The following is a 26,588-nucleotide window of genomic DNA, read 5'->3' on the forward strand; positions in this document are numbered from 1 at the left end:
ACCCTCTGTGTAAAGAACTTGCCTCGCACATCCCCTCTAAACTTTGCCCCTCTCACCTTAAACCTATGTCCCCTAGTAACTGACTCTTCCACCCTGGGAAAAAGCTTCTGAGTATCCACTCTGTCCATGCCACTCATAACTTTGTAAACCTCTATCATGTCGCCCCTCCACCTCCGTCGTTCCAGTGAAAACAGTCCAAGTTTATCCAACCTCTCCTCATAGCTAATGCCCTCCAGACCAGGCAACATCCTGGTAAACCTCTTCTGTACCCTCTCCAAAGCCTCCATGTCCTTCTGGTAGTGTGGCGACCAGAATTGCATGCAATATTCTAAGTGTGGCCTAACTAAAGTTCTGTACAGCTGCAGCATGACTTGCCAATTTTTATACTCTATGCCCCAACCGATGAAGGCAAGCATGCCGTATGCCTTCTTGACGAGCTTATCCACCTGCATTGCCACTTTTAGTGATCTGTGGACCTGTACGCCCAGATCTCTCTGCCTGTCAATACTCCTAAGGGTTCTGCCATTTACTGTATACTTCCCACCTGCATTAGACCTTCCAAAATGCATTACCTCACATTTGTCCGGATTAAACTCCATCTGCCACTTCTCCGCCCAAGTCTCCAACCGATCTATATCCTGCTGTATCCTCTGACAATCCTCATCACTGTCTGCAACTCCACCAACCTTTGTGTCGTCCGCAAACTTACTAATCAGACCAGCTACATTTTCCTCCAAATCATTTATATATACTACAAACAGCAAAGGTTCCAGCACTGACCCCTGTGGAACACCACTAGTCACATCCTTCCATTCAGAAAAGCACCCTTCCACTGCTACCCTCTGTCTTCTATGACCGAGCCAGTTCTGTATCCATCTTGCCAGCTCACCTCTGATCCCATGTTTGAAGAAAGTTATTTCTTTTAAATGTACATAAAGGGGGCCTGGGGAATAAAGGTCCCCTCAAGCAAAATAAAAGGGGCCTAGGGTACAAAGATCACCTTGTAGAAAAAAATGGTAAGATACAGAGTAAAGCTCCCTCTACACTGTCCCATCAAAATATCTCGGCACCAACCTGAGAAGACTGATCCCTACTGCAAATGAATGACGTTTTCCCACAGCAGCCATCCTGTGACCTGAGTTAGGAGGTGCAATAATGTTGGTGACATTTTTGCTGATTTGTGCTATGAGCCCCTATCACTTGGGTTAAGACTGCCCATTCCTTGTACATAGAGCACTTATGGAAAGTGAATGATCTTTACCTTTGAGATGATCAAAAGAGAAACATTTATGTTTCTTCTCCTCTTTGTTTGACTTGAACTGAACCAAATTAGCCAGTCTCAGTCATGGGCCTTTGGCCTCAATGTTTCTTAGGGAGGGGGAAAGTTCAGGCAGCGTTTCTGCTCCTGACCACTATCCAGGCAGAATCAAGCTTGGCTGTGATGCCTTCTGTGGTTGAACAGCCTGTCAACATTCACAATGTTCAAGTTGATAGGTGGCAAGATCTGAGAGGCTGAGGGCCTCCTGTGTGACTGGCAACTTCAAGACAGGAGGGGGAAACTCTAAGAAGAAACTGTGCCCAGTGGCAGCAGGGGCAGGAACCAGGAGCAACAAATTTAAGGTAACTGACAGAGATCCAGACGTGACATGAAACATTTTATACAAAGTGAGTTATGATGATCTGGAAAGCGCTGTCTGAAAAGGTGGTGGAAGCAGATTCAAGAGTAATTTTCAAAAGAGAATTGAAATACTTGAAGGGGAAAGATTTGCAGGGTTATGGGGCAGGAGTGGGATTAATTGGATAGCTCTTTGAAAGAGCGGACAGGGACACTGGGCTACATGGCCTCCTCGTGTGCTGTATGATGTTACTGCAACATGTGTTCTTTTCGCAGGTAGTGTTCTCCCTGTGACTGCGTATGACAAGAATGGTTTCAGGATCCTACTGCACTTTGCAAAGGACTGCCCTCCTGCAAGGCTTGATGTGCTTGTGATTGTCATCTCCATGATCAACACCTCACCCCTACCCATTGCCAACGTGGTACTGCAGGCAGCTGTACCCAAGGTAGGAGCTCAAACTCTTCACCAATTCTGTATCATTAACAAAGACAGAATGTGCATTTATATAGGGCTTTTTGCATCCTCAGAACACCTCAAAGTTTCACAGCCAATAATGTGCTTTTCAGTTGCCACAGTGATGGCGTAATGTAGCATTGAATTCCCACACAGCTATTTCCTGTCTCTCTCCCCCTTCCTCAGTCACTCTCACCGTCTGACACTCCCCACCCATCTGTCTGTCTGCCTCTCTCTCACTCTCCCTCCCCATCTGTCTCACTTTGCCCCATGTCTATCTCTCTCTCTCCCCCTTGTCCATCTCTCTCTTCCCTCCCTCGGGCTTTCTCTTCACCCTCGTCTGTCCCTCTCTCTCCCTCCCCCACACCATGTCCTTCTGTCTCTCTCGCTCACCACACCCCCCACGGCTGGGAGTCCCTCTCTCTTCGCCCCCCACACCGAGTCCCTCCCCACCCCACCCCAGTGTCCCTCTCTCACCCTTGTGTCCCTCCCTCTCTCTACCCCCCCTCCAGTGTCTCACTCTTTCTCTCCCCCTTGAGTCTCTCCCTCTCTCTACCCTCCCAGTGTCCCTCTCTCTCTACCCACTGTGCATCCCACTCTCTCTCTTCCCCTCATATCCTTCTCACTCCCCCTCGTGTCCCTCTCTCTCTCCCCCACCGTGTCCCACGCCTCCCCACCCCACCCCCCCACCCTCTCCCCTGTGTCCCTCTCTTTGCCCCGCCCTCGTGTCCCTCTCTTCCCCCCCCCCCTCCACCGTGTCCCTCTCTTTCCCCCCCCCCTCCACCGTGTCCCTCTCTTCCCCCCCCTCCACCGTGTCCCTCTCTTCCCCCCCCTCCACCGTGTCCCTCTCTTCCCCCCCCTCCACCGTGTCCCTCTCTTCCCCCCCCTCCACCGTGTCCCTCTCTTTCCCCCCCCCCTCCACCGTGTCCCTCTCTTCCCCCCCCCTCCACCGTGTCCCTCTCTTCCCCCCCCCTCCACCGTGTCCCTCTCTTCCCCCCCCCTCCACCGTGTCCCTCTCTTCCCCCCCCCTCCACCGTGTCCCTCTCTTCCCCCCCCCTCCACCGTGTCCCTCTCTTCCCCCCCCCTCCACCGTGTCCCTCTCTTCCCCCCCCTCCACCGTGTCCCTCTCTTCCCCCCCCTCCACCGTGTCCCTCTCTTCCCCCCCCCTCCACCGTGTCCCTCTCTTCCCCCCCCCTCCACCGTGTCCCTCTCTTCCCCCCCCCTCCACCGTGTCCCTCTCTTCCCCCCCCTCCACCGTGTCCCTCTGTTTCCCCCCCCCTCCACCGTGTCCCTCTCTTCCCCCCCCCTCCACCGTGTCCCTCTCTTCCCCCCCCTCCACCGTGTCCCTCTCTTCCCCCCCCTCCACCGTGTCCCTCTCTTCCCCCCCCTCCACCGTGTCCCTCTCTTCCCCCCCCTCTCTCTTATCTTAGGGAATGAAGCCAGACAAGTGATAGAAGTGTCAGTGGAGGAGCATTTCAGGGACAGTGTCCATAACTCTCAGATTTAAGGTAGTTATGGAAAAGGACAAAGGTGGATCGGAAATCAAGGTACTAAATTGGGGGAAGGCCGATTTCAGTACGATAAAACAGAATCTGGCCAAAGTGGACTGGGAGCAGCTACTTGTGGGAAAGTCTACATCAGACCACTGGGAATGATTCAAAAAGGAAATAGTGAGAGTTCAGAGCCAACATGTTCCCGTAAAGGTGACGGGTAGGACCAACAAGTCCAGGGAATCCTGGATGTCAAGGGATATAGAGGATTGGATCAGGGAAAAAAAGGAGGCTTATGGCAGATTCAGAGTGCTGAAAATAGCTGAGGCCCTAGAGGAGTATAGAAAGTGTAGGGGGTACTTAATTAGGAGAGCGAAGAGGAGGCATGAAAAAACACTGGCGGGCAAGATAAAACCCTAAGTATATTAAGGGCAAGAGGATAACCAGGGAAAGAGAAGGGCCCACTAAAGTGGCAATCTGTGTGTGGAGCTGGAGGACGTAGGTGAGGTTTTAAATGATTACTTTTCATCTGTGTTCACTATGGAGAAGGACAATGTAGGTGTAGAGATCACGGAGGGGGATTGTGATATACTTGAACAAATTAACATTGAAAGGGAGGAAGTATTAGCTGTATTAGAGGACTTAAAAGTGGATAAATCCCCAGGCCCAGATGAGATGTATCGCAGGCTGTTATGTGAGGCAAGGGAGGAAATTGCAGTTTTCAAATCCTCTCTGGTCACAGGAGAAGTGCCAGAGTTTTGGAGGTCAGCGAATGTGGTACCATTATTCAAGAAGGGTGTAGGGATAAAGCAGGTAATTACAGACCAGTGAGTCTAACATCAGTGGTTGGGAAATTGTTGGAAAAAGTTCTGAGGGACAGGATTAATCTCCACTTGGAAAGGCTGAGGGCCTTGAGGTTGTTTTCGTTAGAGAGAAGGAGGAGGAGAGGTGACTTAATAGAGACATATAAGATAATCAGAGGGTTAGATAGGGTGGATAGTGAGAGTCTTTTTCCTCGGATGGTGATGGCAAACACGAGGGGACATAGCTTTAAGTTGAGGGGTGATAGATATAGGACAGATGTCAGAGGTAGTTTCTTTACTCAGAGAGTAGTAGGGGCGTGGAACGCCCTGCCTGCAACAGTAGTAGACTCGCCAACTTTAAGGGCATTTAAGTGGTCATTGGATAGACATATGGATGAAAATGGAATAGTGTAGGTCAGATGGTTTCACAGGTCGGCGCAACATCGAGGGCCGAAGGGCCTGTACTGCGCTGTAATGTTCTAATTCTAAAAATTCTAATTCAATGACCCTGCCTCCACTGCTCCACTGGAAGAGAGTTCCACAGACTCACAACCCACAGAGAGAAAAAAATTCTCTTCTCAGTCTTAAATGTAACCTTTAGTTTTAGTCTCTCCCACAAAGGGAAACATCCTTTCAACATCCACCCTGTCAAGTTCCCTCAGGATCTTATATGTTTCAATAAGATCACCTTTCATCCTTCTAAACTCCAATGAATACAGACCCAACCTGTCCAACCTTTCCTCGTAAGATAATCCTCTCTTCCCAGGAATCAGTCGAGTGAACCTGCTCTGAATTGCTTCCAATGCAATTATATCCTTTCTTAAGTAAAGAGACCAGTACTGTACACAGTACTCTAGATGTGGTCTCACCAGTGCCCTGTACAAGCAGCAAAACATCTCTGCTTTTATATTCCATTCCCCTTGCAATAAACAACAACATTGCATTTGCCTTCTTAATCAGTTGCTGTACCTGCATACTAACATTTTGTGTTTCGTGTACTAGGACACCCAGATCCCTCTGCATCTCAGAGTTCTGCAATCTCTCACCATTTAAATAATATGTTGCTTTTCTATCTTTCCAGCCAAGGTGGACAAGTTCACACTTTCCCACATTATACTCCATCTGCCAAATCTTTTCCCACTCACTTAACCTATCTGTTTTCCTTATGTCCTCTTCACAACTTACACTCCTACCTATCTTTGTTTCATCAACAAATTTAACTACCATACATTCTGTCCATTCATCCAAGTCATTGATTTAGATTGTAAATAGTTGAGGCCCCAGCACTGATCCCTGTGGCACTCCACTAGGTACAGTTTGCCAACCTGAAAATAACCCATTTGTGCCTACTCTCTGTTTCTTGATAGCTAACCAATACTATATCCATTCTAATACGTTACCCCCTATACCATGGGCTAGAGCATGGCTACCTGACCCAAACCTGACCGTGCCCGATGACATGTGTCGGGTTCAGTTCAGGTCGAGTCACTCTTCCGGGTCCGGCATTCAGGCTCAGGTGGGGCCAGGTCGGACACAGTGACAGCCAGGACGTCAAGGCGGGATACTTGTATCTGGACTCTGCACTAGTCTGCAGTGTCCAGTTCCATCCAAGGTAGAGCACAACCTCTTTAACATCATCAACTTCATTCCGGTAGTTGGATCGGGCGTGGGAAAAAATCAAAGGACTCGGGTCGAGCTGGGGTCGGACGTGTTTGTGTCGGGCTGGGGTCGGACGTGGTTGTGTCGGGCTGGGGTCGGACGTGGTTGTGTGGGGCTGGGGTCGGACGTGGTTGTGTCGGGCTGGGGTCGGACGTGGTTGTGTCGGGCTGGGGTCGGACGTGGTTGTGTCGGGCTGGGGTCGGACGTGGTTGTGTCGGGCTGGGGTCGGACGTGGTTGTGTCGGGCTGGGGTCGGACGTGGTTGTGTCGGGCTGGGGTCGGACGTGGTTGTGTCGGGCTGGGATCGGACGTGGTTGTGTCGGGCTGGGATCGGACGTGGTTGTGTCGGGCTGGGATCGGACGTGGTTGTGTCGGGCTGGGATCGGACGTGGTTGTGTCGGGCTGGGATCGGACGTGGTTGTGTCGGGCTGGGATCGGACGTGGTTGTGTCGGGCTGGGATCGGACGTGGTTGTGTCGGGCTGGGATCGGACGTGGTTGTGTCGGGCTGGGATCGGACGTGGTTGTGTCGGGCTGGGATCGGACGTGGTTGTGTCGGGCTGGGATCGGACGTGGTTGTGTCGGGCTGGGATCGGACGTGGTTGTGTCGGGCTCGTGGTCGGACGTGGTTGTGTCGGGCTCGTGGTCGGACGTGGTTGTGTCGGGCTCGGGGTCGGACGTGGTTGTGTCGGGCTCGGGGTCGGACGTGGTTCTTTCGGGCTGGGGTCGGACGTGGTTCTTTCGGGCTGGGGTCGGACGTGGTTGTGTCGGGCTGGGGTCGGACGTGGTTGTGTCGGGCTCGGGGTCGGATGTGGTTGTGTTGGGCTGGGGTTGTGTTTCAATTGCAGACCCGAGCAGGCCTTTACCATGGGCTCTTATTTTGTTTCGTAACCTTTGCTGTGGCACCTTGTCAAATGCCTTCTGGAAATCCAAGTACACCACATCTACAGGTTCCCCTTTATCCATGTTGCTTGCTACTTCCTCAAAGAACTCTAATAAATTAATTAAACATGATTTCCCTTTCACAAAACCATGTTGATTCTGCCTGATTGCATTGAGACTTTCTAAATGACCTGCTATAACCGCAAGAATAGATTCCAGCATTTTCCCTATTACAGATATTAAGCTAACTGGCATGTCATTTCCTGCTTTCTGTCATCCTGCTTTCTTGAACAGCGGAGTTACATTTCTATTTTACAATCTAATGGGACCCTTCCAGAATATAGGGCATTTTGGTAAATTAAAATCATCGACTATCTCAGCAGCCACTTCTTTTAAGACCCTAGGATGAAGTCCGTCAGGATCTGGGGACTTGTCAGCTTTTAGTTCTAATAATTTTCTCAGTACCCTTCCCCTGGTGATGGTAATTATTTTAAGTTTTTTTTTCTTTATTCGTGGCTGGCTCGGCCAGCACTATTGTCCATCCCTAACTGCCCTTGATAAGGTGGTGGCGAACTGCTGAACAGCTTCTTGAACCGCTGCAGTCCATGTGAGGTAGATACACCCACAGTGCTGTTAGCAAGGGAGTTCCAGGATTTTGACCCAGCGACAGTGAAGGAACGGCGATATAGTTCCAAGTCAGGATGGTGTGTGGCTTGGAGGGGAATTTGCAGGTGGTGGATTTCCCATGCATTTGCTACCCTTGTCCTTCTAGTTGGTAGAGGTCGCAGGTTTGGAAGGTGCTGTCGAAGGAGCCATGGTGTGTTGCTGCAGTGTATCTTGTAGATGGTGCACACTGCTGCCACTGTGCATCGGTGGTGGAGGGAGTGAATGTTTGTGGATGGGGTGTCGATCAAGTGGGCTGCTTTGTCCTGGATGGTGTCAAGCTTCTGGAGTGTTGTTGGAGCTGCACCCATCCAGGCAAGTGGAGAGTATTCCATCACACTCCTGACTTGTGCCTTGTAGATGGTGGACAGGCTTTGGGAGTCAGGAGGTGAGTTAACTCACCGCAGGATTCCTAGCCTCTGACCTGCTCTTGTAACCATGGTATTTATATGGCTATTCCAGTTCAGTTTCTGGTCAATGGTAATCCCCAGGATGTTGATAGTGGGGGATTCAGCGATGGTAATGCCATTGAATGTCAAGGGGAGATGGTTAGATTCTCTCTTGTTGGAGTTGGTCATTGCCTGGCACTTGTGTGGCGTGAATGTTACTTGCCACTTATCAGCCCAAGTCTGGATGTTGCCCAGGTCTTTGCTGCATTTCTACACAGACTGCTTCAGTGTCTGAGGAGGTGCGAACTTACCGTGTGTGTCCGGCCTGACCCGGCCCAACCTGGACTCGGCCCAACCCGACCCAAGCCCGAAAGCCAGACCCTGAAGATGGGCCCTACCCGACCCGAACCCGACATGTTGTCGGGATCGGGTCGGGTAGCAGTCCTCTGAACTGAGCGGCACTGTGCAGGTTATTGCTCAGCAAGTGCTGCTTGATGGCACTGTTGATGACGCCTTCCATCACTTTACTGATGATTGAGAGTAGGCTGATGGGACGGTAATTGGCCAAGTTGGACTTGTCCTGCTTTTTGTGTACAGGACATACCTGGGCAATTTTCCACATGACAGGGTAGTTGCCAGTGTTGTAGCTGTACTGGAACAGCTTGGCTAGGGGCGCGGCAAGTTCTGGAGCACAGGTCTTCAGTATAATTGCTGGAATATTGTCAGGGCCCATAGCCTTTGCAGTATCCAGTGCCTTCAGTCGTTTCTTGATATCACGCGGAGTGAATCGAATTGGCTGAAGTCTGGCATCTGTGATGCTGGAGACTTCAGGAGGAGGCCGAGATGGATCATCAACTCGGCACTTCTGGCTGAAGATTGTTGCAAATGCTTCAGCATTATCTTTCGCACTGATGTGCTGGGCTCCCGCATCATTGAGGATGGGGATATTTGTGGAGCCACCTCCTCCAGTTAGTTGTTTAATTCTCCACCACCATTCATGGCTGGATGTGGCAGGACTGCAGAGTTTGGATCTGATCCAATGGTTATGGGATTGCTCAGCTCTGTCGCATGCTGCTTCCACAGTTTGGCATGCAAGTAGGCCTCTGTTGTAGCTTCACCAGGTTGACATCTCATTTTGAGGTATGTCTGGTGCTTGTCCTGACATGCCTTCCGGCACTCTTCATTGAACCAGGGTTGGTCTCCTGGCTTGATGGTAATGGTAGAGTGGGAGATATGCCGGGCCATGAGGTTACAGATTGTGGTTGAGTACAATTCTGCTGCTGCCGATGGCCCACAGCACCTCATGGATGCCCAGTTTTGCATTGCTAGATCTGTTCGAAATCTATCCCATTTAGCATGGTAGTCGTGCCACACAACACGATGGAGTGTATCCTCAATGTGAAGGCGGGACTTGGTCTCCACAAGGACTGTGCGGTGGTCACTCCTACCAATACTGTCATGGACAGATGCATCTGCAGCAGGCAGGTTGGTGAGGAAGAGGTCAAGTATGTTTTTCCCTCTCGTTGCTTCCATCACCACCTGCCCTAGCAGCTATGTCCTTTAGGACTCGGCCAGCTCGGTCAGTAGTGGTGCTACCGAGCCACTCTTGGTGATGGGCATTGAAGTCCCCCACCCAGAGTACATTCTGCGCCCTTGCCACCCTCAGTGCTTCCTCCAAGTGGCGTTCAACATGGAGGAGTACTGACTCATCGGCTGAGGGAGGGTAGTAGGTGGTAATCAGCAGGAGGTTTCCTTGCCCATGTTTAACCTGATGCCATGAGACTTCATGGGGTCCGGAGTCGATGTTGAGGCCTCCCAGGGCAACTCCCTCCCTACTGTATACCACTGTGCCACCACCTCTGGTGGGTCTGTCCTGCCGGTGTGACAGGACATACCCGGGGATGGTGATGGCAGTGTCTGGGACATTGTCTGTAAGGTATGATTCCGTGAGTATGACTATGTCAGGCTGTTGCTTGACTAGTCTGTGGGACAGCTCTCCCAACTTTGGCACAAGCCCCCAGATGTTGGTGAGGAGGACTTTGCAGGGTCGATGGGGCTGGTTTGCTGTTGTCGTTCTTCCATGCCTTTCAACTCTTGATTCACAATTATTTCTGGGATGTGATATGTATCCCTTACAGTGAAGACAGATGCAAAGAGGTTTGTTCAGTTCCTCTGCCATTTCCTGATTTTCCATTATTAACTCCCCATTCTCTCTCTCTAGAAGACCAACACTCACTTTACTTACTCTTTTCCTTTTTAAATACCTGTAGAAACTCTCACTATCCATTTTTATATTTCTGGCTAGCTTTCTCTCGTACTCTAATTTCTCTCTCATTATTCTTTGCTGTTTTTTATATTCTGTCCAATCTTCTGACCTGCCACTACTCTTCGCTGAATTGTACGCTTTTTCTTGATATTCCTCTCTTGTATTATCTCCTGGTTCCCACACCTCTGCCAAGTTGGTTTAAACTCTTCCCAATAGCACTAGCAAATCGCCTCACAAGGAAATTTGACCCAGCTCTGTTTAGGTGCAACTAGTCTGGCCTGTACAGGGTCCCCTTCTCCAGAACTGGTCCCAGTGTCTCAGGAATCTAAAGCCCTCCCTCCTGCACCATCTTTTCAGCCACACATCCATCTGCACTATCCTCCTATTTCTATACTTACTTGTGCATGGTACTGGGAGTAATCCAGAGATTACTACTTTTAAGGTCCTACTTGCTAATTCCCTACCCAACTCCCTAGATTCTGACTGCAGGACCACATCCCTGTTCCTACCTATGTTATTAGTACCAATGTAGACCATGCCTGCTGGCTGTTATCCCTCCCCCATCCCACCCCCTGAGTGCTCTGCAGCCGCTCAATGACATCTTTGAACCTGGCACCAGGGAGGCAAACCTCTTTGCATCTGTCTTCACTGTACGGGATACATATCACATCCCTGTCTGTTCCCCTAACAATCGAACCTCCTATTACTATTGCTGTTCCAGTTTTCCCCCCGCTGTGCAGCTGAGCCACCCGTGGTGCCATGGACTTGGCTCTGGATGCACTCCCTAGAAAAACCATCACCTTCCTCCGTATTCAGAATTGAATACCTGTTGAAGAGTGAGATGCACTCAAGGGATTCCTGCAGTATCTGCCTGTTCCTCTTTGACTGTCTGGTGGTCACCCATTCCCCCTCTCCCTGCATACTCTTAACCTGCAGGGTGACCACATCTATAAATGTGCTATCCACATAGCTCTCATCCTCATGAATGCACCGCAGTGTCGCCAGCTGCTGTTCAAGTTCCAAAACCCGGAGCTCAAGCTGCTGCAACTGACGACACATACGGTTATCCAGGACACAGGAAAGCAGAATCACAGAATTGTTACAGCATAGAGGGAGGCCATTCAGCACGTCATATCTGCGCTAGCTCTCCGAAAAAGTAATTTACCTAGTGCCACTCCCCGGCCTTCTCCCCGTAACCCTGCACATTCTTCCTTTTCAGATAACAATCTAATTCCCTTTTGCCTCGATTGAACCTGCCTCCACTGCACTCTCAGGCAGTGTATTCCAGATCCTAACCACTCGCTGCATGAAAATAGTTTTTCCCCCATGTTGCCATTGCTTCTTTTGCCAATTACCTTAAATCTGTGACCTCTTGTTCTCGATCCTGCCACCAATGGGAACAGTTTTTCCCTATCTATTCTGTCCAGACCCCTCATGGTTTTGAATACCTCTATCCAATCTCCTCTCAGCCTTCTCTTCTCCAAGGAAAAGAGTCCCAACTTCTCCAATCTATCCACGTAACTGAAGTTCCTCATCCCTGGAATAAAAGCAAAATACTGCGGATGCTGGACCAGTTCCGATGAAGGGTCACTGACCTGAAACGTTAACTCTGCTTCTCTTTCCACAGATGCTGCCAGACCTGCTGAGTGATTCCAGCATTTCTTGTTTTTATTCCTCATCCCTGGAATCATTCTCGTGAATCTTTTCTACTCTCTCGCTAATGCCTTCTCATCTTTCTTAAAGTGTGGTGCCCAGAACTGGACACAATACTTCAATTGAGGCCAAACCACTGTTCTATATAAGTTTAACATAACCTCCTTGTTTTTGTCCTCTATGTCCCTATTAATGAAGTTTCGGATGCTGTATGCTGTAATAATCTGCCACCTTCAATGACTTATGCACATATATACCCAGGTCCCTCTGCTCCTGCACCCCCTTTAGAATTGTACCCTTTATTCTATATTTTCTCTCCATGTTCTTCCTACCAAAATGAATCACTTCACACTTCTGTGCATTAAATTAGATCTACCATTCGTCTGCCCATTCCACCAACCTGTCTATGTCCTTTTGCAGTTCTACACTATCCTCCTCACTGTTCACAATGCTTCTAAGTTTTGTGTCATCCACAAATTTTGAAGTTGTGCCCTGTAGACCAAGGTCAAAGTCATTAATATATATCAGGAAAAGCAAGGGTCCCAACACTGACCCCTGGGGAACTCCACTACAAACCTTCCTCCAGTCTGAAAAACATGCATTATTCACTACCCTCTGTTTCCTTTCATTCAGCCAATTCTGTATCCATATTGCTACCATCCCTTTTATTCCCTGAGCTATAACCTGGCGCACAAGTCTCATAAGCATCACGGAGTTCCCACATAGCACAGGATGTGCACCTAAGAGGTTGGAGCTGCACTGCCATTCTGCTATCTATTAGATAATAAACCTTACTACTTAAAAAAAAAAAGACTTACCAGCTGCTCACTTCCCTTCTGTTGACGTCACTTAAATGTAGTGAAGTTAACTCAATGTTTTACTTAACCCTTAATTTTTTAATTTCTCAGCTCTTTAGACTAACTCTGTAACTTTGGAGAAAGGGAAATAAAGCTACAATACTCACCAGTCAATCAACACCTGTCTTTCCTGTCATGTCACTGTTTGATTTTTTTTTCTTACTTTTTCAAACTCGGGCATGCCCTGTTCTACTGCTGCTGCCGGGTCTGTCCTCCGGTAAGAGGTAGGCCCTGAGCCTGGACCTCAATTTATCCTCTCCCCAGTGCTCCCGATTCTTGCCATGTCCGCTCTAGCTGCCGAGTCTCTTCTCGGGGAACAGCTTTTCTTTGTCCACCTCATCTAAACCTGTCATAATTTTGTACACCTCGATCAAATCTCCTCTCAATCTCCTTTGCTCCAAGGAGAACAACCCCAGCTTCTCCAAACTAACTAAAAGTCCCCCATCCCTGGAGCCATTCTGGTAAATCTCCTCTGCACCCTCTCAAAGACCCTCACATCCTTTCTAAAGTGTGGTGACCAGAACTGGATGCAATATTCCATTTGTGGCCTAACCAGAGCTTTATAAAGGTTCAGCATAACTTCCCTGCTTTTGTACCCAGTATCTCTATTTATGAAGCCCAAGATCCCATACACTTTGCTAACTACTCTCTCAATATGTCCTGCCACCTTCAAAGATCGATGCACATGGACTCCTAGGTCCTGTGTCCCTGTACACTCTTTAGAACTGTGCCATTAAGTCAATATTGTATCTCCCTATCCCTTCTGCCAAAATGCATCACCTCTCACTTAAATTCCATCTGCCACTTGTCTACCTATTCTGCTAGCCTATCTATGTCCTGTTGCAGTTGATTGGTATCATCCTCACTGTTTACCACACCTCCAAATTTGGTATCCTTAATCCAATTTTTTATCCAAGCTGACGCTGTCCGATTCCTGAACCTCAATTTTGTTATGCAACCTTTTATGTGGTACTTTGTCAAACGCTGTCTGAAAATCCATTTTATTTATTCTTTCTTGATGTGAGAATTTGTTGCTCATCCCTAATTGCCCTTGAACTGAGTGGCTTGCTAGACCATTTCAGTGGTCAGTTAAGAGTCAACCACATTGCTGTGGGTCTGGAGTCGCATGTAGGCCAGACCAGGTAAGGATGGCAGATTTCCTTCCCTAAAGGACATTTAGGATGGGTTTTTACGACAATCAATGATAGTATCATGGCACCATTACTGAGACTAACTTTCAGTTCAAGATTTTTAATTAATTGAATTTAAATTTCACCAGCTGCTGAGGTGGGATTTGAACCTGTGTCCCCAGGGCATCAGCCCAGGCCTCTGGAATACTAGTCTGGCGACATTACCACTACGCCACCGTCTCCAACTAGACAACAACTATTGCTTTCCCTTCTCATTTACTTGATCAAAAAGTTCAATAAGTCAAACACGATCTGTCTTTTACAAATCTGTGCTGGTTCTCATTAATTAAGTCAAACTTCTTTCTTCTTCACTCAGGAGGGTTTAAACTAGTGTGGCGGGGGGTGGGAACCAGACCATAGGACAGTAGGTGAAATAAATGAGGGGGAACTAGTAAATAAGGCCAGTAAGACTAAGAGGAAGAGCAGGCAGGGAGATGTTGCTGAGCACAGCGGGACTGGTGGTCTGAAGTGCATTTGTTTCAATGCGAGAAGTATAAGAGGTAAGGCAGATGAACTTAGAGCTTGGATTAGTACTTGGAACTATGATGTTGTTGCTATTACAGAGACTTGGTTGAGGGAAGGACAGGATTGGCAGGTAAATGTTCCGGGATTTAGAAGCTTCAGGCGGGATAGAGGGGGATGTAAAAGGGGTGGGGGAGTTGCATTACTGGTTAAGGAGAATATCACAGTTGTACTGCGGGAGGACACCTCGGAGGGGTCATGCAGCGAGGCAATAGGGGTGGAGCTCAGGAATAGGAAGGGTGCAGTCACGATGTTGGGGATTTACTACAGGCCTCCCAACAGCCAGCGGGAGGTAGAGGAGCAGATATGTAGACAGATTTTGGAAAGATGTAAAGGTAACAGGGTTGTAGTGGTGGGTGATTTTAACTTCCCCTATATTGACAGGGACTCACTAGGGGCTTGGATGGGGCAGAATTTGTAAGGAGCATCCAGGAGGGCTTCTTGAAACAATATGTAGATAGTCCAACTAGGGATGGGGCCGTACTGGACCTGGGATTGGGGAATGAGCCCGGCCAAGTGGTCGAAGTTTCAGTGGGGGAGCATTTCGGGAACAGTGACCATAATTCCGTACGTTTTAAGGTACTTGTGGATAAGGATAAGAGTAGTCCTCTGGTGAAGGTGCTAAATTGGGGGAAGGCTAATTATAACAATATTAGGCAGGAACTGAAGAATTTAGATTGGGGGCGGCTGTTTGAGGGTAAATCAACATCTGACATGTGGGAGTCTTTCAAATGTCAGTTGATTAGAATCCAGGATAGGCATGTTCCTGTGAGGAAGAAGGATAAGTTTGGCAAGTTTCGGGAACCTTGGATAACGAGGGATATTGTGAGCCTAGTCAAAAAGAAAAAGGAAGCATTCGTAAGGGCTAGAAGGCTGGGAATAGATGAAGCCCTTGAGGAATATAAGGACAGTAGGAAGGAACTTAAGCAAGGAGTCAGGAGGGCTAAAAGGGGTCATGAAAAGTCATTGGCAAACAGGATTAAGGAGAATCCCAAGGCTTTTAATACGTATATAAAGAGCAAGAGGGTAACCAGGGAAAGGGTTGGCCCACTCAAGGACAGAGGAGGGAATCTATGTGTGGAGCCAGAGGAAATGGGCAAGCAACTAAATGAGTACTTTGCAACAGTATTTAACAAAGAGAAGGACTTGGTGGATGATGAGTCTAGGGAAGGGAATGTAGATAGTCTGGGTCATGTCATTATCAAAAAGGAGGAGGTGTTGGGCGACTTGCAAAGCATTAAGGTAGATAAGTCCCCAGGGCCTGATGGGATCTACCCCAGAATACTGAGGGAGGCAAGGGAAGAAATTGCTGGGGCCTTGACAGAAATCTTTGTATCCTCATTGGCTACAGGTGAGGTCGCAGAGGATTGGAGAATAGCCAATGTCGTTCCTTTGTTTAAGAAGGGTAGCAAGGATAATCCAGGAAATTATAGGCCGGTGAGCTTTACGTCAGTGGTAGGAAAATTATTAGAGAGGATTCTTCGGGACAGGATTTACTCCCATTTGGAAACAAATGGACTTATTAGCGAGAGGCAGCATGGTTTTGTGAAGTGGAGGTCGTGTCTCACTAACTTGATTGAGCTTTTTGAGGAAGTGATGAAGATGATTGATGAAGGAAGGGCAGTGGATGTTGTCTATATGGACTTGAGTAAAGCCTTTGACAAGGTACCTCATGGCAGACTGGTACAAAAGGTGAAGTCACATGGGATCAGAGGTGAGCTGGCAAGATGGATACAGAACTGGCTCGGTCATAGAAGACAGAGGGTAGCAGTGGAAGGGTGCTTTTCTGAATGGAGGGCTGTGACTAGTGATGTTCCGCAGGGTTCAGTGCTGGGACCTTTGCTGTTTGTAGTATATATAAATGATTTGGAGGAAAATGTAGTTGGTCTGATTAGTAAGTTTGCGGACGACACAAAGGTTGGTGGAGTTGCGGATAGTGATGAGGATTGTCAGAGGATACAGCAGGATATAGATCGGAGAAATGGCAGATGGAGTTTAATCCGAACAAATGTGAGGTAATGCATTTTGGAAGATCTAATACAGGTGGGAAGTATACAGTAAATGGCAGATCCCTTAGGAGTATTGACAGGCAGAGAGATCTGGGCGTACAGGTCCACAGGTCACTGAAAGTCGCAACGCAGGTGGATAATGTAGTCAAGAAGGCATACGGCATGCTTGCCTTTATCGGTTGGGGCATAGAGGATAAAAATTGGCAAGTCATGCTGCAGCTTTGCAGAACTTTAGTTAGGCCACACTTAGAATATTGCGTGCAATTCTGGTCGCCACACTACCAGTAGGACGTTGAGGCTTTGGAGAGGGTACAGAAGAGGTTTACCAGGATGTTGCCTGGTCTGGAGGACATTAGCTATGAGGAGAGATTGGATAAACTCGGATTGTTTTCACTGGAACGACGGAGGTGGAGGGGCAACATGATAGAGGTTTACAAAGTTCTGAGTGGCATGGACAGAGTAGATAGTCAGAAGCTTTTTCCCAGGGTGGAAGAGTCAGTTACTAGGGGATGTAGGTTTAAGGTGCGAGGGGCAAACTGTAGAGGGGATGTGCGAGGCAAGTTTTTTACACAGAGGGTGGTGAGTGCCTGGAACTTGCTGCCGGGGAAGGTGGTGGAAGCAGATACGATAGCGACGTTTATGAGGCATCTTGACAAATACATGAATAGGATGAGAATAGAGGGATACAGTCCCCGGAAGTGCAGAAGGTTTTAGTTTAGACAGGCATCAAGATCGGCGCAGGCTTGGAGGGCCGAATGGCCTGTTCCTGTGCTGTACTGTTCTTTGTTCAAATGCCTGTTGATTTTTTCCCCCTGATTATTGTTTCTAAAACCTTACCCACCATTGATGTTAAACTGACCAACCTGTCGTTATTAGGAATGTCCCTATACCCTTTTTTTACAAGGCTGTTACATTTACCATTCTCCAGTCTCTGGCACCTCCCCCCGAGGGAAGATTTGAAGATTATGGCAAGCATTTCCGCTATTTCCATCCCAATTTCTCTTAGCAACCTGGAATGTAAACCATCCAGACAGGTGTCTTATCCACTCTAAGCATAGTCAGCCTTCCCAGTAGATCCTGCCCATTAATTTTCACCTTATCCATTGCTATCCCATTTTCGCTTCTACCGATATTTTGTCAGCATCCGTTTCCTTAGTAAACACCGATACAAAGTACTCATGTAGTATTCTACCCTTGTCCTGCGCCTCTTTGTCCCTAATAGGCCCCACCCCACCTCTAACTACCTGCTTACTATTTTCATGCCGGTAGAAGATTTTTGGGTTCCCTTTTATATTAACTGCCATTCTATTATCAAATTCTCTCTTTGCCAGTCTTGTTTTTCTCTTCACTTCTCTTCTCAACTTATTGTATTTGACCCTGGTTCTCGCTTGAAGAATTCACCTGACATGCATCATACACCATCTTTTTTTGTTTTATCATATTCTTTATCTCCCTCATCACCTAAGGAGCCCTGGCTTTGGTTCCCTGACTTTTCACCCCTGTTGGAAAGTTGGAAAGCCTCTACCTGAAACCTCTCCTCCTCAAAGATCACCCATTGTTGCATTACAATTTCTCCTGTCAAACTTTGGTTCCATTTTACCTTGGCTACATCCCATTTCATCCCATTGAAGTTAGCCCTCTTCCAATTTAGAAGTTCTACTTTAGATTTTTCCTTGCTTTTCTCCATTACTATTCTAAACCTTATATAATGATCACTGTTACCCAAGTGTCCCCACGGACTCTTGCTCCACTTGGTCCACCTCATTCCCCAGCACCAGATCCAGCGATGTCTCCTTCCTTGTTTGACTGAGAACATACTGGTTAGGGAAGTTCTCCTGTACACATTTCAGAAATTCCTGCCCCTCCTTTCCCTTTACTCTAACCTTATTCTAATTGATGTTTGGGGAATTAAATTCCCCCAATATCACCACTCTATAGTTCTTCCACATCTGTGATTTCCTGGCAGATTTGATCCTCTATCTCTCTGTATCGATCCCAATATCTGGAGGCCTACAGAGTATCCCCCAGTAGTGTGATCATCCCAATTTTGCTTCTCTACTTAAACCAAATTGATTCTGTCTTTGCCCCCTCAAGGACATCTCTTTCCAACACAACAATGACTTCCCTAATCAGTACAGCCACTTTTTTCCTTCCCTATCTTTTCTGAACACTTTATATCCTTGAATATTAAGCGCAGTTCTCACCATTATTAAGCCACGTTCCTGTTATTGCCAGTACATCGTATTCCCACATGGCTATTTGCATTTGTAGCTCACCAACCTTATTCACCATGCTTTGTGCATTTACTTACATGCATTGTAAGCCTGTCTTTGTATTCCTCATCTCTCTTCTTAGTCTGTTCCTATCTACTTCTTCCTCAATTACTATCCAATGCTCTTAGTCCTTTACATACGAATTAGGAGCAGGAGGAGGCCACTCAGCCCCTCGATCCTGCTCCGCCATTCAATAAGTTCATGGCTGAACTGATTACTCCACATTTCCACCTACCCCCGATAACCTTTCACCCTCTTGCTTATCAAGAATCTATCTACCTCTGCCTTAAAAATATTCAAAGACTCTGCTTCCACTGCCTTTTGAGGAAGAGAATTCCAAAGACTCACGACCCTCTGAGAGAAAAGATTTCTCCTCATCTCTGTCTTAAATGGGCGAACCCTTATTTTTAAACAGTGAGCCCTAGTTCTAGATTCTCCCACAAAAGGAAACATCCTTTCCATATCCACCCTGTCAAGACCCCTCAGGATCTTATATGTTTCAATCAAGTCACCTCCTACTCTTCTAAACTTCAGCAGATACAAGCCTAGCCTGTCCAATGTTTCCTTGTAAGACAACCCATTCCAGGTATTAGTCTAGTAAACCTTCTCTGAACTGCTTCCAATGCATTTACATCCTTCCTTAAATAAAGAGACCAGTACTGCACAGAGTACTCCAGATGTGGTCTCACCAATGCTCTGTATAGCTGAAACATAGCCTCCCTAACTTTTGTATTCAATTCCCCTGGCGATAAACGATAACATTCTATTAGTTTTCCCAATTACTTGCTGTACCTGCATACTAACCTTTTGCGATTCATTCACTAGGACACCCAGATCCCTCTCCATTTCAGAGCTCTGCAATCTCTCACCATTTAGATAATATGCTTCTTTTTTATTCTTCCTGCCGAAATGGACAATTTCACATTTTCCCACATTATACTCCATTTGCCAGGTCTTTGCCCAATCATTTAACCTATCTATTTTGTAGCCTCCTTATGTCCTCTTCACAAGCTACTTTCCTACCTATCTTTGTGTCATCAGCAAATTTAGCAACCATACCTTCAGTCCCTTCATCTAACTCATTTATATAAATTGTAAAAAGTTGAGGCCCCAGCACAGATCCCTGTGGCACACCACTCGTACATCTTGCCAACCATAAAATGACCCATTTATGCCTACTCTCTGTTTCCTGAAGGCTAACCAATCTTCCATCCATGCCAATATGTTAGCCCCTACACCATGAGCTTTTATTTTCTGCAATAACCTTTGATGTGGCACCTTATCAAATGTATTCTGGAAATCTAAGTACTGTACATCCACCGGTTCCCCTTCATCCACAGCACATGTAACTCCCTCAAATAACTCCAATAAATTGGTTAAACATGATTTCCATTTTACGCACCTTATTCCTCTTTTCTCCTTCTATATGATGGTGCCCATCCCCCTGTCAATTGTGGCACAGTGGTTCGCACCGCAGCCTCACAGCTCCAGCGACCCGGGTTCAATTCTGGGTACTGCCTGTGTGGAGTTTGCAAGTTCTCCCTGTGTCTGCGTGGGTTTTCTCCAGGTGCTCCGGTTTCCTCCCACAAGCCAAAAGACTTGCAGGTTGATAGGTAAATTGGCCATTATAAAATTGCCCCTAGTACAGGTAGGTGGTAGGGGAATATAGGGACAGGTAGGGATGTGGTAGGAATATGGGATTAGTGTAGGATTAGTATAAATGGGTGGTTGATGGTCAGCACAGACTCGGTGGGCCGAAGGGCCTGTTTCAGTGCTGTATCTCTTTTTTAAAAAAAAACCCTCCCCAACCACACTAGTGAACCTCCCCACCAGGACATTGATTCCAGTTCTGTTGAGGTGCGACCTGTCCCTTTTGAATAGGTGCCTCCTGCCCCAGAACTGGTCCCAATGTCCCAAGAATCTGAAGCGCTCCATCCTGCACCATGCCTGAAGCCATGCATCGATCCTCCCTAACTTCCTATTTCTACTCTCGCTAGCATGTGGTACTGGGAGTAATCCAGAGGTCCTATTTTTTAACTTCCTCCCCAGCTTCTGAAAATCTGACCTCAATACCCGCTCTCTCTATGTTGTTGTTACCGACATGTGCCACAACTTTTGGCTCACTCCTTCCCCCTGCAAAATAATCTGTACCCTCCCTGTGATGTCCTTTACCCTGGCACCAGGGAGGCAACACACCATGCAGGATTCATGATGACAGTTACAGAAATACCTGTCTGTCCTCCTAACTATGGAATCTCTTATAACAACTGCATTGCTACTCTTTGCTGCCCTCCTGTGCAGTCCCTTATCCCATTGGTGCCATGGTCTGGACTACAGTCCTTCAAGGTGTCGTCACACCCAGCAGTCTCCAAAGCTGAATACTGGTTTGAGAGTGGCACGCACCCAGAATACTCTTGTACCTCCTGCTTCTTTCTACTCTTCCGGATGGCCACCCATCTACTATTCTGAACTCTCTCTGCCTGTGGAGTGACCACTTCCTGGAATGTACGATCCAGGAAACTCTCCTGCTTCCTGATGCTCTGCAATGACTGCAGCTGCCCCTCAAACTCGGAATTCCTGAGCTCGAGCTCAAGCAGCTGGAGACACTTCCGACACATGTGGTTCCCCAAGACACATGAAGTGTCCTGAAGTTCCCACATGGGGCAGGAATTGCAAGCAACAGCTCTCAGCAGCCCATCCATGGTCTAAAAAAATCTCTCTTCCCTCTTTTATAACCTAGTTAGCACCTTGTAGAAAACTAGGGAATTCAGAAGAAACTTCTTTTCCCAAACAGTGGTAAGATGTGGAACGCACTACCACAAGGAGTAGTTGAGGCAAATACATATTAACAGGAAGCTGGATAAACATGAGGGAAAAAGAAATAAAAGGTTATGTTGATAGGGTTGGATGTAGAGGAATGGGAGGAGGCTGGGGTGGAATATAAACACTGTATGGACCTGTTGAGCCGAATGGCCTGTTTCTGCACTGTAAACTTTGTGTTAACTCAAAGTGAAAGCACAAGGACTTCAAGTTCGGAATATGAGATGTCATTCTGGCCTTGGGTCCTTTAAATCAAACAAGACCATGATCCCAGTCCTGTTTGCGTTTCTATTTCTCACAACCTTGTTATCTATCTATGATTCTATGTTGGAATTTGTGAGCTAGGGGTTTAGAAAAATCCGAAGTCAGAGCACTGAAGTGGGGGAGTAACAGTAAGTTGGAATCGGTGAGAATTAATAGGCACCAGTGTTTAAATATCAGACATGCCCCTGAGGCTCGCCTGTGCTCCCTGTGGGACCCACATTCAGCACAGGATTAAACCGGGGTCTACAACATGAGCACTGAGTGTGTTCTGTTGATCCTCAGACAATGAAAGTGAAATTACAGCCTCCGTCTGGGACTGACCTGGCTCCATTCAATCCTGTCCTGCCTCCAGCCTCCATCACCCAGGTCATGTTACTGGCAAACCCTCTGAAGGTAAGGCACAGCATTAAATCGATGTGTATTTGAGTGTGTGTGGGTTTGTCTGTATGTCTGTGTGTGTATATGAATTTGAGTGTGTGCGGGTTTGTGTGCCTATTTGGTACCGTCCCCACCACATGCTCCCCATCCCCTGTTCTCTCCTTTTCTGACGACATTCTCACTTCTCAGATGCTTTTTATCCACCACATATTCTCTCTGTCTCCCCTGCTCGTACCTCCCCACTGTATCCTCCTCCTCCCCACTGTATCCTCCTCCTCCCCACTGTATCCTCCTCCTCCCCACTGTATCCTCCTCCTCCCCACTGTATCCTCCTCCTCCCCCCCACTGTATCCTCCTCCTCCCCCCCACTGTATCCTCCTTCACCCGCCCTCCTTCACCCGCCCTCCTTCACCCGCCCTCCTTCACACCCACCCCCCTCCTTCACACCCACCCCCCTCCTTCACACCCACCCCCCTCCTTCACACCCACCCCCCTCCTTCACACCCACCCCCCTCCTTCACACCCACCCCCCTCCTTCACACCCACCCCCCTCCTTCACACCCACCCCCCTCCTTCACACCCACCCCCCTCCTTCACACCCACCCCCCTCCTTCACACCCACCCCCCTCCTTCACACCCACCCCCCTCCTTCACACCCACCCCCCTCCTTCACACCCACCCCCTTCCTTCACACCCACCCCCCTCCTTCACACCCACCCCCCTCCTTCACACCCACCCCCCTTTGTGGTTCCCCCCCTCCTCCTTTTGTGGTTCCCCCCCTCCTCCTTTTGTGGTTCCCCCCCTCCTCCTTTTGTGGTTCCCCCCCTCCTCCTTTTGTGGTTCCCCCCCTCCTCCTTTTGTGGTTCCCCCCCTCCTCCTTTTGTGGTTCCCCCCCTCCTCCTTTTGTGGTTCCCCCCCTCCTCCTTTTGTGGTTCCCCCCCTCCTCCTTTTGTGGTTCCCCCCCTCCTCCTTTTGTTTTTCCCCCCCTCCTCCTTTTCCCCCCCTCCTCCTTTTGTTTTTCCCCCCCTCCTCCTTTTCCCCCCCTCCTCCTTTTCCCCCCCTCCTCCTTTTCCCCCCCTCCTCCTTTTCCCCCCCTCCTCCTTTTCCCCCCCTCCTCCTTTTCCCCCCCTCCTCCTTTTCCCCCCCTCCTCCTTTTCCCCCCTGGTCTTTATAACACCAGGTGCTGGTATCATTCTCTCTGGTTGAGAATGTCAGGCGTTGTGTGGGTGCTGTTTCTCCTTGGCTCCTCTTGTATGTTTGTATTTGTAGGAGAAGGTCAGACTGAGGTACAAGTTGACTTTTACAATGGGACAGCAGCCCTGCTCGGAGATGGCTGAGGTGGACCAGTTCCCCCCGGCTGAGAAATGGGGAAGTCTCTGACCCTTCACTGTCAGTCAGAGCCTCCAAGTACACCAACCACCTCCAGACGTTTGAAGCACTTGAGCCGACACACTGAAACGCTGTGCCATCTGTTTTGCTTAAAGTGGCTGGAATTGATGAAGGAACAAACTGCAAGATGGGGTAGAGGTCGAGATCTGTAGCAGAGCTCGGAGTCTGACTTTGCCATTTGATTGCATATCTACAACTACATCAACAGGGGGCTCCTTGTACCAACTCTGCTGTTGTGAATGGGTTAATTCGTGCAGCAGCGATCAGCCGGAAACTTCACTGGGCGTCTGGTTGAACTGTACATACCGGGTTAGATCCTGGCTCTGGTTGAGTTTGCTGAACACAGATGGATTGCTGGTTACAATTCTCGGTGCTACTCAGGTTCCTTTTCCTGACTGCTACCCGGTACCTCCAGCTGGAAGTGTGAGTGTCTGGACCCCGGGTGAGGACAGGGTAGGACTCAGCTGTGACAATCACTGCCTTGGGAGGCCCCTGAGGAAGAGTGGCAGCCATGGGACTGTGGAATAAAATGAGAAAATGCTGGGAACACTCAGCAGGTCAGACAGCATCTGTGGCAAGCGAAACAAACCTTTCAGTTCGATGACGTTGCATCAAAAAGTTAGTGACATAACAGATTTTAAACAAGTGCAGAGGTAGGTTGGGGAGGGGAGAAGAATGAAGGGGAAGGTCTGCAATAGGGCAGAAGGCAGGAGAGATTAAATACCAAAAGGGATGACGTTCCAAGGCAAAAGGAGATAGTTATGGGATAAATAAACAGCTGAATCATCACCAAAGGCTAATTCTGAAAAAGTGGGTTCGGATCTGAAGTTGTTGACCTCTGTTTTGTCCAGAAGGCTGAGGTGCCGTTCCTTGAGCTTCTGTTGAGCTTCATTCGATCAGGCCGAGGTCAGAAAAGTCAGTTTGGGACAGAGAATTAAAATGACAAGTGCCTGGAAGCTCAGGGTTGTACTTGCGGGCTGAATGGAGGTCTGCCGCAAAGCCATCACCCAGGCTGCATTCAGTCTCCCCAGTATTGAACAGACTGTATTGTCCCCAGTGAGGAGTTCAGGCTGCATTCAGTCTCCCCAGTATTGAACAGACTGTATTGTCCCCAGTGAGGAGTCCAGGCTGCATTCAGTCTCCCCAGTATTGAACAGACTGTATTGTCCCCAGTGAGGAGTCCAGGCTGCATTCAGTCTCCCCAGTATTGAACAGATTGTATTGTCCCCAGTGAGGAGTTCAGGCTGCATTCAGTCTCCCCAGTATTGAACAGACTGTATTGTCCCCAGTGAGGAGTCCAGGCTGCATTCAGTCTCCCCAGTATTGAACAGACTGTATTGTCCCCAGTGAGGAGTTCAGGCTGCAGCAGAGGAGGAGCAAACATTAGCAATACAGAGAAACTAGAATTAGCAGAGCAGCCGTGGCTCTGGACCTGAAACACAGGCTTGGGATTGTATCAGTGTTCTCCATCAGCTGATACTGCAGGTACTGACCAGGGGTCGGGACGGGAGCCTGTCAACTTACACCTCATATTCAAATCGCTCCCATTATTACACTGTCCCTCTCCATCACCTCCGATCTCTACTTTCCTTCCTGTTAAAATTCCTTCCTCTTTTTGTTCCTGATGCCCCAGTGCCAGTGAATATTGATGAACTCCGTCTGCAGTTGGTCCATCATCACAGTCCAGTGGTGACCCCATTTCAGAAATCATCTTCCTCTAATGGATATCACTAAATGAAGTTTTTATTTAATTTTGAATTTTGCACTTCATTCCCTCACTCAGCTGTGAGTGCAAATATCCAGCTGTGTGATTGGCCATTGGATGTGCGCCATCGGTGTCTTGCTTTATGATTGGCTATCGGGTCTGCAGCTGTCTGATTGGCTGTTGCTCGGAGGAGGGGTCTGGGCCACATCCACCAGGAGCTGCAGAAGTGACCCAGTGAGCAGCAGTCAGGTCCGAGACCCAGAGCCAAGCCCTGTGTCGCCCTGTGGACCACTGCAGCTGTGGGACTGACCCACTCTGACACAGCTTTCCACTGCTCGGCTATCTGTTAGTGGGAGCTCACAATGCCTTCATGTTAATCTCCTGTCTCATGCAGCATTTTACCATCTTTATAGAGCTGCCATATTAATCCTTCCAATCTATTTACTGTGGTTTAAACTAATCACATTCCCCCTTCTCCTGGCTGAGACACTGTGAATTGCACCCTCTTCTCCACTCTCAGTGTAGTTGAACGTCTTACTGGCATCGCCATGCCTAGCAGTTCCAGCTGTGATCAGACACTCACTGACCTACTGTGTGTCTCCAATATTCAGTCTCCTTCTCATGGTGGCTTGTGTTGTCTGTTGCCCTCGAGCTCATGGGTTTGCCAGCATTCCATCATTGTTGAGGGACTGAGTGTGCACTAACTGTGAATAGCTGTGCTTCAATCTCCTTTTCCCCAGTCACTCCAACACTCAGAGTGAAACACTCGGTACAAGCTGCCAGTTTAGCACAGCATTTGGCTAATTGAGATGTGACTCCTCCCACTGCTGTCATGTGTTGCTGCTGCTGCTTTATATAATGTATTTATTGTTCAAAGGCAAAAAAACGATTTTATTCCTGAACGCTTCGCTCTGTGTCCAGTGCGTCTTCAGCTCCAACTCAGAATTCAGAAATTGCAATTTGTAAATATTTAAGCTGTGTTATTTTCATGATTTAAATAAAGTTTAACTTCATTGTATCTTTCTGATTTCTGGAGTCTTCCTACCAAATCTATGGATGCTATTTTATGAGCTTCTGGAAAGCATTCAACAGACTGGGAACAGAAATGAGAGCACATGGAATTGGAGTCAACCTAATGGATTGGATAGGGAATTGATTTGGAGGTAGGAGACTGACAGTGGGATAATGGGTATGTACTCCAACTGGCAGGATGTGACTACAGATGCCCCACAAGGATCTGTACTGGGTCTCAACTACTCACTATATCTATAATATTTCCATGAAGGAAGAAAGTTTGTTGACACTAAGTT

General features: G+C 48.1%; 1 protein-coding gene across 1 annotated transcript in view; it reads left to right on the forward strand.

Moving 5' to 3' along the window:
- LOC137384174 (ADP-ribosylation factor-binding protein GGA3-like) overlaps positions 1–26,296 on the forward strand; it is a 132,721-nt gene extending 106,425 nt beyond the window's left edge. Inside the window, exons 16-17 of the mRNA XM_068057801.1 lie at positions 22,089–22,199; positions 23,454–26,296. Of these exons, the coding sequence (XP_067913902.1) occupies positions 22,089–22,199; positions 23,454–23,564 (222 nt within the window). The 3' untranslated portion in view covers positions 23,565–26,296. The remainder of the gene's footprint in view (positions 1–22,088; positions 22,200–23,453) is intronic.
- The last annotated feature ends 292 nt before the right edge of the window (positions 26,297–26,588 follow it).

This window comes from Heterodontus francisci, chromosome 26 (assembly GCF_036365525.1).
Source record: "Heterodontus francisci isolate sHetFra1 chromosome 26, sHetFra1.hap1, whole genome shotgun sequence".
Lineage (NCBI taxonomy): Eukaryota > Metazoa > Chordata > Chondrichthyes > Heterodontiformes > Heterodontidae > Heterodontus > Heterodontus francisci.